General features: G+C 41.8%; 1 protein-coding gene across 4 annotated transcripts in view; it reads left to right on the plus strand.

Annotated features, from left to right (window-relative positions):
• gramd2aa (GRAM domain containing 2Aa) overlaps positions 1 to 14803 on the plus strand; it is a 69063-nt gene that overhangs the window by 24839 nt on the left and 29421 nt on the right. For all 4 annotated transcript variants that reach the window (XM_079806865.1, XM_079806866.1, XM_079806868.1 and 1 more), the window contains exons 4-5: positions 2111 to 2183; positions 12141 to 12244. In XM_079806865.1, the coding sequence (XP_079662991.1) occupies positions 2111 to 2183; positions 12141 to 12244 (177 nt within the window). The remainder of the gene's footprint in view (positions 1 to 2110; positions 2184 to 12140; positions 12245 to 14803) is intronic.

Consider the following 14803-nt stretch of genomic DNA (forward strand, 5'->3'; position numbering starts at 1 on the left):
ATCCGGGTCACGGCACCAATGTAAAGGTAGGGACACACCAAACCGATGCCACAGAGTTAGCGCTAATGAAAGCCGACTGTGTTGTCGCCTCACATCGCCTGCATCAGGGGGAAAAAAAACTAGAAGACACAGAGAGAACAGCTGACTTTCAACTACCACGCGCGTTCTGTGTCTGCGTTTATAGGAGATGTTATAGGAGATATAGGAGACTGTCTATTTAAGCAGATTTATTTGTCTATATTCGTCATTCAAAAAGAGAAAGCAAAACTAAGACTACAGGTATACAAACCATAAACAAATCAGCGCTTGCTTACCGTTTTGAATATCAATCACGCTGATCATGTTCTTAATTCCACTTATTATGAAAATATTTGCAAAGTTGAATGCTCAGGTAAGATGACTTAATATTAGAACAGCCTTCTGTCTGTGACGTTATGACTTCTTTGCTGGCTTTCATCTCTTTTGCTCTTGTTCTCGTCCACTGACTCGTTTGCTAAACTGAACAGCCAATCAGAGTTCTCTCTCTCACCAACGGCCCAACGTCGATTTTACATGTTGAATTGGCCAAAAAAAACGGAACGCACCGAAAAAACGAAGTTGGTTGATTCTCAAAAACGGCCTGACGTTGCTTGGTGTGTCCCTGGCTTAACCAGTCCTACTTGCCTCCATTACACTCACCCCCCTAAATCTCATTCCCATCCGGGTCATGGCACCAATGTAACTGGTCCTACTCAACCCGCTCTGAAAAGGACTTGAACCGCCATCTCCGGAATGGGAGGTGGGCACGCTAACAAGGAAACTTAAGACCACAGACGCTAGGGTCAGTTGCCAGCACGGCTCTTGAGGCCAGGGGAGGGAGGTTTACGTTCTCGTCTCTTACTAGCTTGCCTCCATTTCACTCACCACCCCAAACTTCACTCCCATCCGGGTCACGGCACCAATGTGACTGGTCCTACTCAACCCGCTCCGAACAGGACTTGAACCACCATCTCCGGAATGGGAGGTAGGCGCGCTAACAAGGACACTAAAGACCCCAGCTGCTATCGTCAGTCGCCAACGCACCTTTTGAGGCCAGGGGAGTGAGGTTTACATGCTTGGCTCTCACTAGATGGCCTCCATTACACTCACCCCCCTAAATCTCACTCCCATTCGGGTTACGGCACCATTGTTACCAATCCTACTCGACCCATTCTGAGCAGAATGGGAGGCAGGGACGCTAAAAAGGACACTAAAGACCGCAGCCGCTATCATCAGTCACCAGCACGCCTCTTGAGGCCAGGGGAGTGAGGTTTACATGCTCGTCTCATATAGCTTGCCTCCGTTGCACAGGCTTGGTTATAGTCTAGACATACTCGGCATAAAACAGAAGTTGCAATAGTCTTTTCCTCCCTATATTGGGACATATATTTCCGAGTTAAACGGCTTCTCGAACAAGCAAAAATGTAGGGCGGGACTTGATTTTGTCTGTGTGGAATCGATTGGATGGTTGTGGTTTGCTATTGGTGGATCTCATGTGAGTGACAGGTTTCACTGCAAGAGGGAGGGGAAGTTGTTCTGATTCAAGAGGGCACATTGATTTAAAAAATGATGATGTGCACGGAATAATCATTAATAATAAACACAGCAAGCAGGGTTAAACATTCATTGGGCACTCCTGATTGGATCAGCCCATCTACATAATGCACATCCTCCAAATGATCTGTTGTGTGCTCTGAGCTGCAGGAAGCAAGAGAGAGAGGCAAATTGTGCTAGAAGCAAGCCCACAAGTTTTTCCGTCGAAGTGCAGTGGGTGTTTCTGCTGTGCGCATGTGACAGGGCAGTGAAGAAAGAGAGAGAGAGGGTGAGGGTGAGGAAGACAGAGCGACGCTTCTGAAGAACCGCTGTGCTCGCTCACAGGAAGAGGACGAAGCTGAGCTGGCTCTCGGGTCCCGGGACAGGGTTACTGCAGTACGCACACGCGGTGCGAGGCTGCCTCTCGGCTCGTGTGCGGCGCTTGTGTCGTGTCAGCATGCTCAGCTTGGTGCAGAGCTCGCATCCCTTACGAGAAAGAGCCAGGCTGCAGAAGAGCTGTGCGAAGCAGCTGATTTCCCTTTCCTCTGCTTCCTCACAGACCGTCAGCAAGTACAATGCGCAGTACCACAAGCTCTTCCAGAGCGTTCCCAAAGAAGAGCTTCTGATGAAAGGTACGTTTGTTGTCAATCTCCTTCTATACCGCAACCTCTTACCTTTCGCTTTACTGCATCTCGCCGCTCCGTGTGAAGTGACCTTGTTATATATGATCCCTTCAATAGTGCTGCTCGAAAGTAGATTGGTTTATGTGAAATTTGCCCATACGCATTGTTATTAAAATGTCCATTAAATACAGATCAGAAACCACTAGTGAAAATGCTTGGTAACACAGTTAACATGAAGTAGCCTAATAATGAACTACAGCATTTATTAAGCTTTGTTAATGATAATTTACTAATACATTATTAAACTCAAAAGTTGTTAACATTAGTTAATGCTCAACAAATAACATCTGACATTAACAAATATTAATAAACACTGCAACAAATGTATTGCTCATGGTTATTTCATGTTAGTTAATACATTAACTAATGAAACCTTATTGGAAATTGTCACCAAATGCTTCTTATTGTGCATTTTTATCATTTAAGACAATGTAATAATATATACAAAATATGTTTTACAATTTACAAGCATAATTATTTTTAGTAAAATATTTAATATAACAATGTACAATACCATTCAAAAGTTTTAGATTGGTAAGAATTATGTTTTTGAAAGAAGTCTCTTCTGCTCACCAAGGCTGCGTTTATTTGACCAAAAATACAGCAACAACAGTAATATTATGAAATAGTTTAGAGTTTATAATAATTTTTCTATTTGAATACGTTTAAAAATGTAATTTATTCCTGTGATCAAAGCTGTATTTTCAGCATCATTACTGCAGTCTTCAGTGTCACATGATGCTTCAGAAATCATTCTAATATGAGGATTTTATGCTCATTTATGATTATTGTGATTATTATCAATGCTGAAAACAGTTGTGTACATTTTTTTGTTGTTGTCAGGATTCTTTGATGAATCTAAAGTTGAAATGAACAGCATTTGTCTGAAATATAACGCTTTACTAACATTACATTAGTACACACACTACTGTTCAAAAGTTTTTGGTCAGTCAATTATTATAAATTTTTTTGGGAAATAAATTAAAGAAATTAATACTTTTATTCCGCAAGGATGCTTTCAATTGACCAAAAGTGTCAGTAAAGACATTTATAATGTTACAAAAGCTTTATATGTCAGATAAATGCTATTATTTTAATCAAAGAATCCTGAAAAAAAGGTACACAATTGTTTTCAACATTGATAATAATCATAAATGTATAAATAAATCATCATATTATTACGATTTCTGAAGGATCACGTGACACGGAAGACTGGAGTAATGATGCTGAAAATACAGCTTTGATCACAAGAATAAATTACATTTTAAAATGTATTAAAATAAGTAATAATGTAACGATACCCTGATGTCACGATTCGATACATATCACGATACTGCACTCACGATACGATATTACTGCGATACGCCAAAACATAAAAGGTTAACAAAACTGTACTGTTGATTAAAATGCTAAATTTGGTGTTACATTGGGGTTGGAAATTAATAGGCCTGGACTTGCTGCTGGGAACACAATGCACAGGACAATAATGACACCAGAATACAAATATTCATGATTCTGAAGCTGAAAATACATAATTATTCAAAAAATAGACATTTGGCATTATCAGGACCCTCAAATATTCCCCCATTGCATTAGTATACATTATATTCAACATTATATATAATAGTTTAATATAGTACTGACACTAAAACTCTGTAAACTTGATTTTTTTCTCAAACATTAATTTTAATTTTGGGTGAACTATACACAATACAGATTGTCACTACCCACGATACATGTAAAAACTGCTGTTCACCCTCTATATTTCTGGTTCGGAGTAATTGAACGGCTACAGGATGTCCGGTCAGAACATTATGTCTCACACCAGTCTGTACTTCAAGATTATTTATTAGAGTTTGTCATGGGAGTGCGTGTGGTTCTGTAAACAAGCAATATACAAATATGAATAAACATAAATGCACAATCACAGATCTATAAACAATACTTAACTATAAAAAAACACTTCACTATTAGTTTTAAGCATCATATTAAATTGCACATTAAATAAATAGCTATAAACCCAAATATATGCATTACAGACTCAATAAAATGTTTATGCTATCGCACCGCCAGCCTATTGCACGTAGTGTTTACAGCGCATGCGTCTAACTTGTATGAATAACATGCTCGTACATGTTCCCTGAGACACTTCAAAGTCTATACAATATAAGTGCAGCATCAAATACTTTACTGATAAGAACACAGTGAGATTATATGGCCTTAATACAAGGTATTTATGCAACAACATAATGTGCAAACCGAATTATTACTGTAAACATTCACGCGGAATGCCGCGGCAGCGCTCTTTCCTGTCTCTTAGCAATAATCACTAATGACGCGAAATACTTACAATCAGTTGCACGCACACACAATCCACAAGAACTGTCAATGGCACTTCTGACTAATTTAAATGTTAATAACTATATACAATCGCATCTCTGCAGCCTCACTCACTGATAGCTTGTTTACAACTCCGCGGAAAGTTTTTGGAACAGTCCAAATCACGAACAGAGGTGGGGGAGTTTGGAAGAATCCATTTGTGAAGGGTGGACTTTTTTACAGCCGCCCCCAAATTCGCAATGTGAATTTGAACAATTAAAAGGCCTTACTAAGTATTGGAATGTCACTCAGGCAAGGGAGGTAGGCTGATAATTTTGGTCGCTGGCCTCAAGTAAGTTCTGTCCTTCACTTTGATTTCAGCTGATCTGACCCGATTATCCTTTCCTGGGTAGACCTGTGTAATCCTTCCCACAGGCCAAAGTGCGCGAGGTAGCTGTTGGTCCACAATCATAACAGTTTCACCTACTTGTAGATTTTCCTTCTCTGACATCCATTTCTGTCTGGTTTGAAGGCTAGGTAGGTAGTTACGAATGAATTGCCTCCAAAAGTGATCAGCTAGCAGCTGACTATGCCTCCATCTCCTTCTGCTAAGGAGTTCAGAATCCTGATATGTCACTTGTGGAAGTGAGGCATCCCGCCGCCCCATCAACAGGATGTTGGGTGTAACTGGATCTGGGTCGGCGATGTCTGAAGATGTGTAGCCAATTGGTTTGGCATTCAGTATACCCTCGATTTCAATGAGAACAGTCCGCAACACTTCTTCAGTGACTGTCTGTGCTCCGAGGGTTACTTGCAGAGCTGTTTTCAGGGATCGAATTTCCCGCTCCCAGCATCCACCGAAATGTGGTGCACTGGGTGGATTTAAAGTGAACTTAATCTGCTGGCTTGCAAGTTGAGCCTGGAGCTCAGGCTGAAGAGCTGCAAAAGCATCCCTAAGTTCCTTTTCCCCACCTTTGAAATTCGTTCCTTGATCTGAAAGGATTTCAGAGGGTTTGCCTCGCCGTGCAATGAAGCGACGAAGGGCCATCAGGAATGAATCACTGTCCATACTTGTGAGGAGATCAATATGCACTGCGCGTGAGGTCATACACTTGAAAATGATCCCCCAACGTTTCTCATTTCTGCGTCCCACCTTTATAAGATAGGGACCAAAGCAATCTATCCCCGTAGAATAGAAAACTGGCTGGTGAATTCTCAACCTGGCTGGTGGGAGGTCTGCCATTCTGGGGGGATGCGGGTTGGCCCGCCATTTCTGGCATTCAATGCATTGGCGTTGATGATGTTTGACTGCTGCTCGTCCCCTTAATACCCAGTATTTTCTCCTGAGTTCTGAAAACACCCTTTCTGGTCCAGGGTGATGCAGACGATCATCATAGTCTTTGATGATCAACTTGGTGAGTGGGTGATGTGGATCAATGACGATGGGGTGGATGTTATCCTCTTCTAGCGGACTGATCTGTCTGAGACGACCACCAACACGAATGAGATTGGTGCTGTTATCCAGTTCAGAGGCTAGACATAGCAGTCGACTACTGCTTGGCAGTGGTTTACCAGCTTTCAAGTGCGACACCTCGTCTGGGAATGATTCCTCCTGGATCTGACGGAGGGCTGTGAGCTCGGCTTCTTTATAGTCCTCTGCAGTAGGAATTGAAGGAGAGCTCTCATTCGATGGTTGTACGAGAGCCTTTAGGTAGTCCGTGAAGGTGCGAAATTGGTGAGGATCTGGTAATGACAGAGCAGAAATTACCAGTCCACAGAAGGTTGACCTTTTCAGCTCACTGTCTTGTGTTACGTGAGCAAATGGTGGCATTTTTGGCCAGCTGGCTGGTGTCTGTCTGAGGAATGCTGGACCTTGATTCCATCTGCTGTCTTTGGTGAGATCAGAGGGAGATTTTCCTCTTGTAATGTCATCCGCTGGGTTGTCGTTCGACTGTACATAACGCCAGGTATCAGATTCAGTTAAGTCCTGGATCTCTGCCACTCTGGTTCCCACAAAAACCTTAAAGCGGCAAGAATCTGATAAAAGCCAGGTCAGTATTGTAGTGGAGTCCGACCACAAAGTGACGCTGCTGAGTGGTAATGTTAGCTCTGTTTTGAGGACTTTAGCCAGTTGCGCCCCTGTAAGTGCTGCACACAGCTCGAGACGTGGAATGCTTTGTTGTTTCTTGGGGGAAACACGGGACCTGGCTGTTACAAAGGCAACCTCCACTCTACCTTGAGGGTTCTCTGTTCTTAAGTACGCCACAGAGCCATAGGCCTTCTCTGAGGCATCACAAAAGATGTGAAGCTGCCTATTACTAGTGGAACAGTCCAGTTCTTTGCTGCAATAACATCTGGGCAAAGTGATGTGCTGTAGGTCTTCCAACTCGCTCTCCCAATGTTTCCAAGACTCAAGTAGGTTCTCTGGTAGTCGTGGGTCATCCCACTCTCTCTTTTTGTCCCACAACCTTTGTACTATTACCTTAGCTCGAGTAGTGAAAGGGACAATGTAGCCAAGGGGATCATATTGGCTAGCAAGTATTTGGTAGATACTTCGCATTGTGGGCACTTGACAGTCAGGTTTGCGTCGTTTGTAAGAGAGGTTATCTGATTGACAATTCCAATTTAGGCCAAGAGTTGATTCCTGGGCATCTTGGTGACCTTCACCGAGCCAGAGGATGCTGTTCTGAGACTGAATATCGACTGGCAGATGGCTGATAACTGAAGGGTCATTGCTAGCCCACTGTCGTAGCTCAAAGCCACCAGACGCTAGGAGGCTGTAAAGTTTGTCGACTAGATTCTTGGCTGTTTTGGGGGAAGCAAAGCTCTGAAGGCAATTGTCAACATAGAATGACTTCTCCACAGAAACCTGTGTGTCCTCTCCAGGCTGGCTGTGATCTATGACATGCTTCTGTAAAGCAAACGAAGCACCACATGGACTGCAAGTTGTCCCGAACGGCAGCACCTGCCATTCATAGACATCAGGGAGTCTGTCTCTTTGCATATCTCTCCAGACGTATCTCAGCAGTGGTTTATCCTTTGGCAAAAGGCGTACCTGATGGAACATGCCACGGATGTCACTACTGATGGCAATAGAGTGTTCCCGGAAACGCAGAAGGACTGCCAGAAGTGATGGACCAAGTGTTGGACCAGGTAATAAGAGCTCGTTTAGATTGTGCCCTTGGTATGAGAATGAACAGTTAAAGACTACCCTGTTCTTCCCATTATGCTGCACTATGTGGTGCGGGATGTACCAGGCTTCTTTTGTTCTGTCCACCTGCTCCTGATTAAGTTTGACAACATACCCAGCCTGCACTAGCTTGGCCAGCTCCTCTTGGTATGCTGCAGCCAGATCAGGGTCTTTTTCAAGCCGTTTCTCTGTTCCCCTCAGCTGTGGTAAGACAGCTTCCTTACGGGCATATAGACGAGGCATGTTCTTGACGCGAAGCAGAGGAGTAGCATATCGCTGAACACCATCAATATCCACTCTTACTGTGTTCTCTTGCAGAAGCTGAATTGACTCTTTGTCTTGGCGTGACCTGGTGATCACCTTTTCACTCTGATAGGGCAGAACATCCATTTGCCACAGTCTCTCCACATTTGCATAAAGGTCATTGATGGGCTGCAGCGAGGTGAAGAAGCATTGCTCAGGGGAAAGATGGCTGCCCAATTCTCGAGTTGGACCCTGCAGGGTCCATCCCAGACGTGTTCTCACTGCTGCCGGACCACCAGGGGGACCCAGTCTAACTGGCTGTATAGATGTGATAAGGTGGGGGCAGTCAGAGCCAATGAGAAGTACAGGATGTACCTTGTCCAGCTGTTGTAGTGGTAACCCAGCAAGATGTTTGAACTTCCTTTGCAGGGCACTGACTGGGTGGGTATGTTCTGCTAGACCAAGTGCTTTAGCTGTGAATGCGTTTCGGATCTTGTAGGCTTTACTGGGTTTAACAGTTGGGGACACAGTAAAAGTCACAGCTGCCCCGTGAATTACCTGGGTATCTTGTCTCACTGTGCGAAGCACAAGGTCCTCGGGCTCCCCCACAAGTCCCAATTTCTCCACTGCATCCTGCAGAATGATGGTCCGCTCTGATCCATCGTCCAACACTGCATAAGCCTCAATCGCCCTGTTACCATTCCTGATCAGAACCTTGGTCACTTTGAGTAGCACTTTACTGCCAGATGTTGGACGGTCAACATACAAAACAGCACTAGAAGGAACTGTACTCTGCTGAGGTGGCTTGACTTGATCATTGATGTCATGCAGTACCAGAAGGTGCTTCCTGTTGCAGGTTGGGCAGAGAGTCTTTAGTGTGCAGTTAGCTGCTTGATGTCCACGACCACAGCGCCAGCACCGGTTCTTTGTCTTTATCCAGTCTATCTTCATGTCTTTGTTAAGAAGCTTGAAGTTGTCACAGCTATTCAAATAATGCTTGTTGTTGTCACAGTATGGACAAAAAGCCTTTACCTTCTCTGTTCGGAATGAAGCTGGTTTAGACATGGCTGAAGACGTCAGCATGGACGGTGCCTTTTCAGTCCCAAGGAGAATAGTAGTTGGTCTGCGAGGCTGGTTAGGCTCTCTTCTCACCTCTCTGATGCGTGTCGAGGAGTCCTGCTTTGGGTGACAAGCATACTGGCTACTGTCTTCCTGTACCTGAAGCTCATATTCCAGCCAATCAGCAAAATCCAGCAGTGTTGGAATAGCAACTTGCAGAGGGTGGGTGTACCGTTTAAAACTAGATCTGAGGTCATGTGGCAATTTACTTAGGAGTCGAGACACATGTGATCCACATTCCAACTCTACACTGCCTTTGTGGCCCAGCTGCTGCAACATACTGACAAGCGAGCGCACCTGCAACCCAAACATCCTGAAGGCTTTGACATCTCCACTGCGTATATTAGGTCCATCCATCAACTCAGCAATTCGTTGCAGGGCTAATTGGTGAGGTTGACCATACATTTTATTCAGAGCTCTCATAGTGTTCGTGAAGGGAAACCTCGAATTGCTATAAGAGTCCGCCACCAGGAGGGCCTCCTCCAATTTCAGATGGTCTGTGAGGATTTGGAACTTGAAGTGTTCCGTAGCATCGTCAGGCAGGATGTTCTCTAACGCAATTCTCAGCCTTGAAAACTCCCTAGGGTCAGGAGACGTCAGGAAAGGGATGGTAGGGGCTGGACCTCTATAGGGTTTCTCATGGATAGATGAGGTTAATTGATGCTCTGAAGGGTATTCAGTGTGAACTGGCTTCCTCTGGTCCTGTAATGTGACCATAAACTCAGGCTGCTGATGTGACAGGGAATATGGTTGAGAGTCCGGATACCTGAACTGTGGCGAGTCGAAATACTGTGTTGGAAAGGAGGCTCTCTCATGTGAGGAGGAGGAAATGTTCATGTTTCTCAGATCATCGATCAGCTCTGTGCTTTCCTCTGGCACAGCTAAGCACAGCTGTCTTTTAGCGGCAGGCGGCGGCCTCGAACGTGGGGCTGGTATTGGATGGTATGGCTGGGGAGTTTGAATGTGAGCTGCTGGAGAGTGAGAGCGTGGTGATGGCATCGGGGAAGTGACTGATTCAGGTGGAGCTCTCCGCTCAGATTTCAGGCTTTGAAGCTCATGGAAAAGTGCAACATTTTGTTGACGCATCTCTTTGACTGCAGAGATTATCTCCGGGAGCTGGCTAGCTTGTCGTTGCAAGGCTGCGTTCTCCCTCTTCATCTCCTCTAACATGGTTGTAAGCTCTGGTAGCTGTCTCACTTGCCGTTGCAATGCAGCATTCTCCTCTCTCAGTCTTTCAGAAGTGCGATCCCACTGGTCATTCAGTATCCATTCTGACCGCTCCGATGCTTGGCTAACTGGTGAAGTGGATCTGGAATGACCTGTAGTACTTGGTGGTTTATCATCATGTGCACCCTGGTAGCTAGGTGACCGTGGTTGCTGTTGACGAGGCCCAGGTTTACTGAGCTCGTAGTCTTCGAAGTAAACTGGAGGGTTAACTCTTCTTCTTGGTCGCACAGCAGGGGGATCTCTTTCTGTGTGAGACATGGCTGCAACAGTCCACTAATCCGGCTCGAAGGACCATGTAAAAACTGCTGTTCACCCTCTATATTTCTGGTTCGGAGTAATTGAACGGCTACAGGATGTCCGGTCAGAACATTATGTCTCACACCAGTCTGTACTTCAAGATTATTTATTAGAGTTTGTCATGGGAGTGCGTGTGGTTCTGTAAACAAGCAATATACAAATATGAATAAACATAAATGCACAATCACAGATCTATAAACAATACTTAACTATAAAAAAACACTTCACTATTAGTTTTAAGCATCATATTAAATTGCACATTAAATAAATAGCTATAAACCCAAATATATGCATTACAGACTCAATAAAATGTTTATGCTATCGCACCGCCAGCCTATTGCACGTAGTGTTTACAGCGCATGCGTCTAACTTGTATGAATAACATGCTCGTACATGTTCCCTGAGACACTTCAAAGTCTATACAATATAAGTGCAGCATCAAATACTTTACTGATAAGAACACAGTGAGATTATATGGCCTTAATACAAGGTATTTATGCAACAACATAATGTGCAAACCGAATTATTACTGTAAACATTCACGCGGAATGCCGCGGCAGCGCTCTTTCCTGTCTCTTAGCAATAATCACTAATGACGCGAAATACTTACAATCAGTTGCACGCACACACAATCCACAAGAACTGTCAATGGCACTTCTGACTAATTTAAATGTTAATAACTATATACAATCGCATCTCTGCAGCCTCACTCACTGATAGCTTGTTTACAACTCCGCGGAAAGTTTTTGGAACAGTCCAAATCACGAACAGAGGTGGGGGAGTTTGGAAGAATCCATTTGTGAAGGGTGGACTTTTTTACAATACATATTGTTGCAATTTTGTATTGCAATATATTATGACACGATATATTGTTACACTAAATATTTTTCACAATATTACTGATTTTACTATATTTTTGTTCAAATAAACACAGCCTTGGTGAGCAGTGACTTCTTTCCAAAACATTTTAAAAATCGTACCGATCTAAAACTTTTGAACGGTGTTGTTATATATTTGATAATATTGTGTACAATTCACAAGTATAACAGCTGGCAGGAGAAGTTTGTGTACATAAATGCTCATTAATTAATTTAATTTAACTTGTGTGTCCCTAGAGCTGCATAAACACAAGTTTATGTCAAACCTGATGATCATATTCATATTATCCAGCAAAGAGCATCTGACCGTCTGTGAAAGAACATCACATGCTTATTTGATTGGTGACCTAGAAAATTTTTGTCAAGTCATAACTTGTGTTTAATAACCCTAAAACTTAATTTCAAGGATTAAATTATATTTGTAATCCCAGGTTTGCAGTGTGTTCTCAGTCATTTGGACCCCGATGTTTATTGTGATGTTTGGTGATGTTGATGCGATCTGACATTGGTATTTGAGCTCGTTCAAGTGAGGCAAGACGTCAGAATTTGATGCTGTTCTTGAACTCTCTGTGGAAAGTATCAGTTTACCTGCAGTTCTCTTGTGTAAGTGCACTTGTTGTGACCCCTCTTTAGTGTACTCCTGTGCCCTGCTGCGGGACATCCTGCTGCAAGGCCGACTCTACATCTCTCGAAACTGGCTGTGTTTCTACGCCAACCTCTTTGGTAAAGACATCAAGGTGAGCTTGAGTCTTCGGTTTATGATTACAGCTGGGACAGACATGACTAGAAGGATCATTCCCAGGAAACAGGGGCATTTGTGTTAGAAAATGGTGCAATTTGATTTGAAAACTGAACGTTATATGTAGGGATGCACAATATATCGACCACCATATCGGTATCAGCCGATATATGTTCATTTTTAATGTTATCGGCCCAGTAAGTAAATTTGGCCGATATATATAAAAAGCTGATAAATAATATTTCCTTCAGCTGAGACACTTCAGATGTGCACTGTTCACCATGATGGCTTTGAATTGCTTGAAATATGATTGAAATCACTAGGAAAATACAGTTGCAAGCGCAAATCTGTCATATAGGCTACATCAAATTATAATAAAAACATTACAATTGTGTGCTTGGGACATGGCTGAGACTTTTGTTTTTGTAATCAGGCTCTCAAAAATTATATAAACATTTGGATTTAGATTTATCGGCCAATATATCGGTTATCGGCTTTAAAATATTAAGAATTATCGGTTATCGGTATCGGCCAGGCCCGGTTCAAATGCTAAGCACCCTCAGTTGATACTGTAACAATATGGCGAAACAGATTAGGCAGATTTTTTTAAAATATCAATTTTTTTTTATGTTCCAAACAATGACCTAAAAAAAAAATCTAAATTCACAAAACCTTTTTTTCTGGTTCTCAAGAAGATGATGTGTTAAAATACCAGTAACGCTTTAAAGCAATGTTAAGGTAGACCAATAGATTAATAGACAAACATTTGTAGAAAAATATTTTTGAAATTCCAATTATCGGTAAAAGTGAATTGTAAATATAATAAAAACATTATAATTGTGTGCTTGGGACATGGCTGAGACTTTTGTTTTTGTAATCAGGCTCTCAAAAATTATATAAACATTTGGATTTAGATTTATCGGCCAATATATCGGTTATCGGCTTTCAAATATTAAGAATTATCGGTTATCGGTATCGGCCAGGCCCAGTTCTAATGCTAAGCACCCTCAGACACAAGCAAAAGCACCCTCAGTTGATACTGTAACAATATTGGCGAAACAGATTAGGCAGATTTTTTTTAAATATCTGTTTTTTTATGCTCCAAACAATGACCTAAAAAAAATCTAAATTCACAAAACCTTTTTTTCTGGTTCTCAAGAAGATGATGTGTTAAAATACCAGTGACGCTTTAAAGCAATGTTAAGGTAGACCAATAGATTAATAGACAAACATTTGTAGCAAAATATTTTTGAAATTCCAATTATCGGTAAAATTGAATTGTAAATATAATAAAAACTTTATAATTGTGTGCTTGGGACATGGCTGAGACTTTTGTTTTAGTAATCAGGTTCTCAAAAATGTATCGGTTTAATTATCGGTTTAATCGGTTTAATAAATGCTAAGCACCCTCAGACACAAGCAAAAGCACTCTCAGTTGATACTGTAATAATATTGGCGAAACAGATTAGGCAGATTTGTAATTTACGTTTTTAGGATATTCAGTGCTGAGTTAATGCAGGCTCGCGAAACCTCTCATTAACAAGACATGATGTAAGTAAGAGATTTATTGCTGATGACTTCATTTTTATAACGGAACTTTGTGAGATCGTGATAAACTGATAAAGCAACAGCATTTTAGTGATCGTAGCGATCTTGGCTCGCTTTCGAGGCTACATCTGTAACATTCATTGAATAAAACTATTATTGCTAAGAGGACCGAGGGCCAATTGCATGCTGCAAAGGTTCGGAAGTGACATCTAAATATAAATGCTCTGTCTGCACGAGACAAAAATATCCTTCTGAGACCCAGAATAGAGTATATATTTTAGAAATATGAAACATTCTAATGAAAATATTATTACACGTCTTTTGACATTTACATATTGTCCCAAAACATTAATATGTAAATTAGATACAGTGCAGAGATGCATTGCGTAGAATGGGAATGGCATTTATGGCCATGTTTACACACATATTGCATAAAGTAAAATGGTATATCAAATTATTCTGTTATATCTTTCATAACATTGAGAATCATCTTTATACAAAGTTTGGATAAAAAGCCTGAAGCATAAAAACTTGTGAATGAAAAAAAACAACAACAACATTGTTTTTGTCTATTCATGTCTTTTATTTTCTCAAAAATGTGCTTCTGGTGTCCTCTACAGAGCAGAGGATATAGCATACAACATAGGATTTAAAAAAAAATATCTATTTGTTTTTTTATGCTCCAAACAATGACCTAAAAAAATCTAAAATCACAAAACCTTTTTTTCTGGTTCTCAAGAAGATGATGTGTTAAAATACTAGTAATGCTTTAAAGCAATGTTAAGGTAGACCAATAGATTAATAGACAAACATTTGTTAAATTCCAATTATCGGTAAAAGTGAATTGTAAATAAATAATCATAAATTTCTCACTGTACACAGCTGTGGTGGAGCCGTTGCTTAGCCTGCACTTTATTAGAGCTAGCTTTTCCAGCTAGCCTAGCTTAGCAGAAAGACTGGAGGTAAACGGCTCCAGATAGCCTAGCTTGGGACAAAGACTGGAGGTAAA

Source organism: Gobio gobio, assembly GCF_949357685.1.
Source record: "Gobio gobio genome assembly, chromosome: 2".
Classification (NCBI taxonomy): Eukaryota; Metazoa; Chordata; class Actinopteri; order Cypriniformes; family Gobionidae; genus Gobio; species Gobio gobio.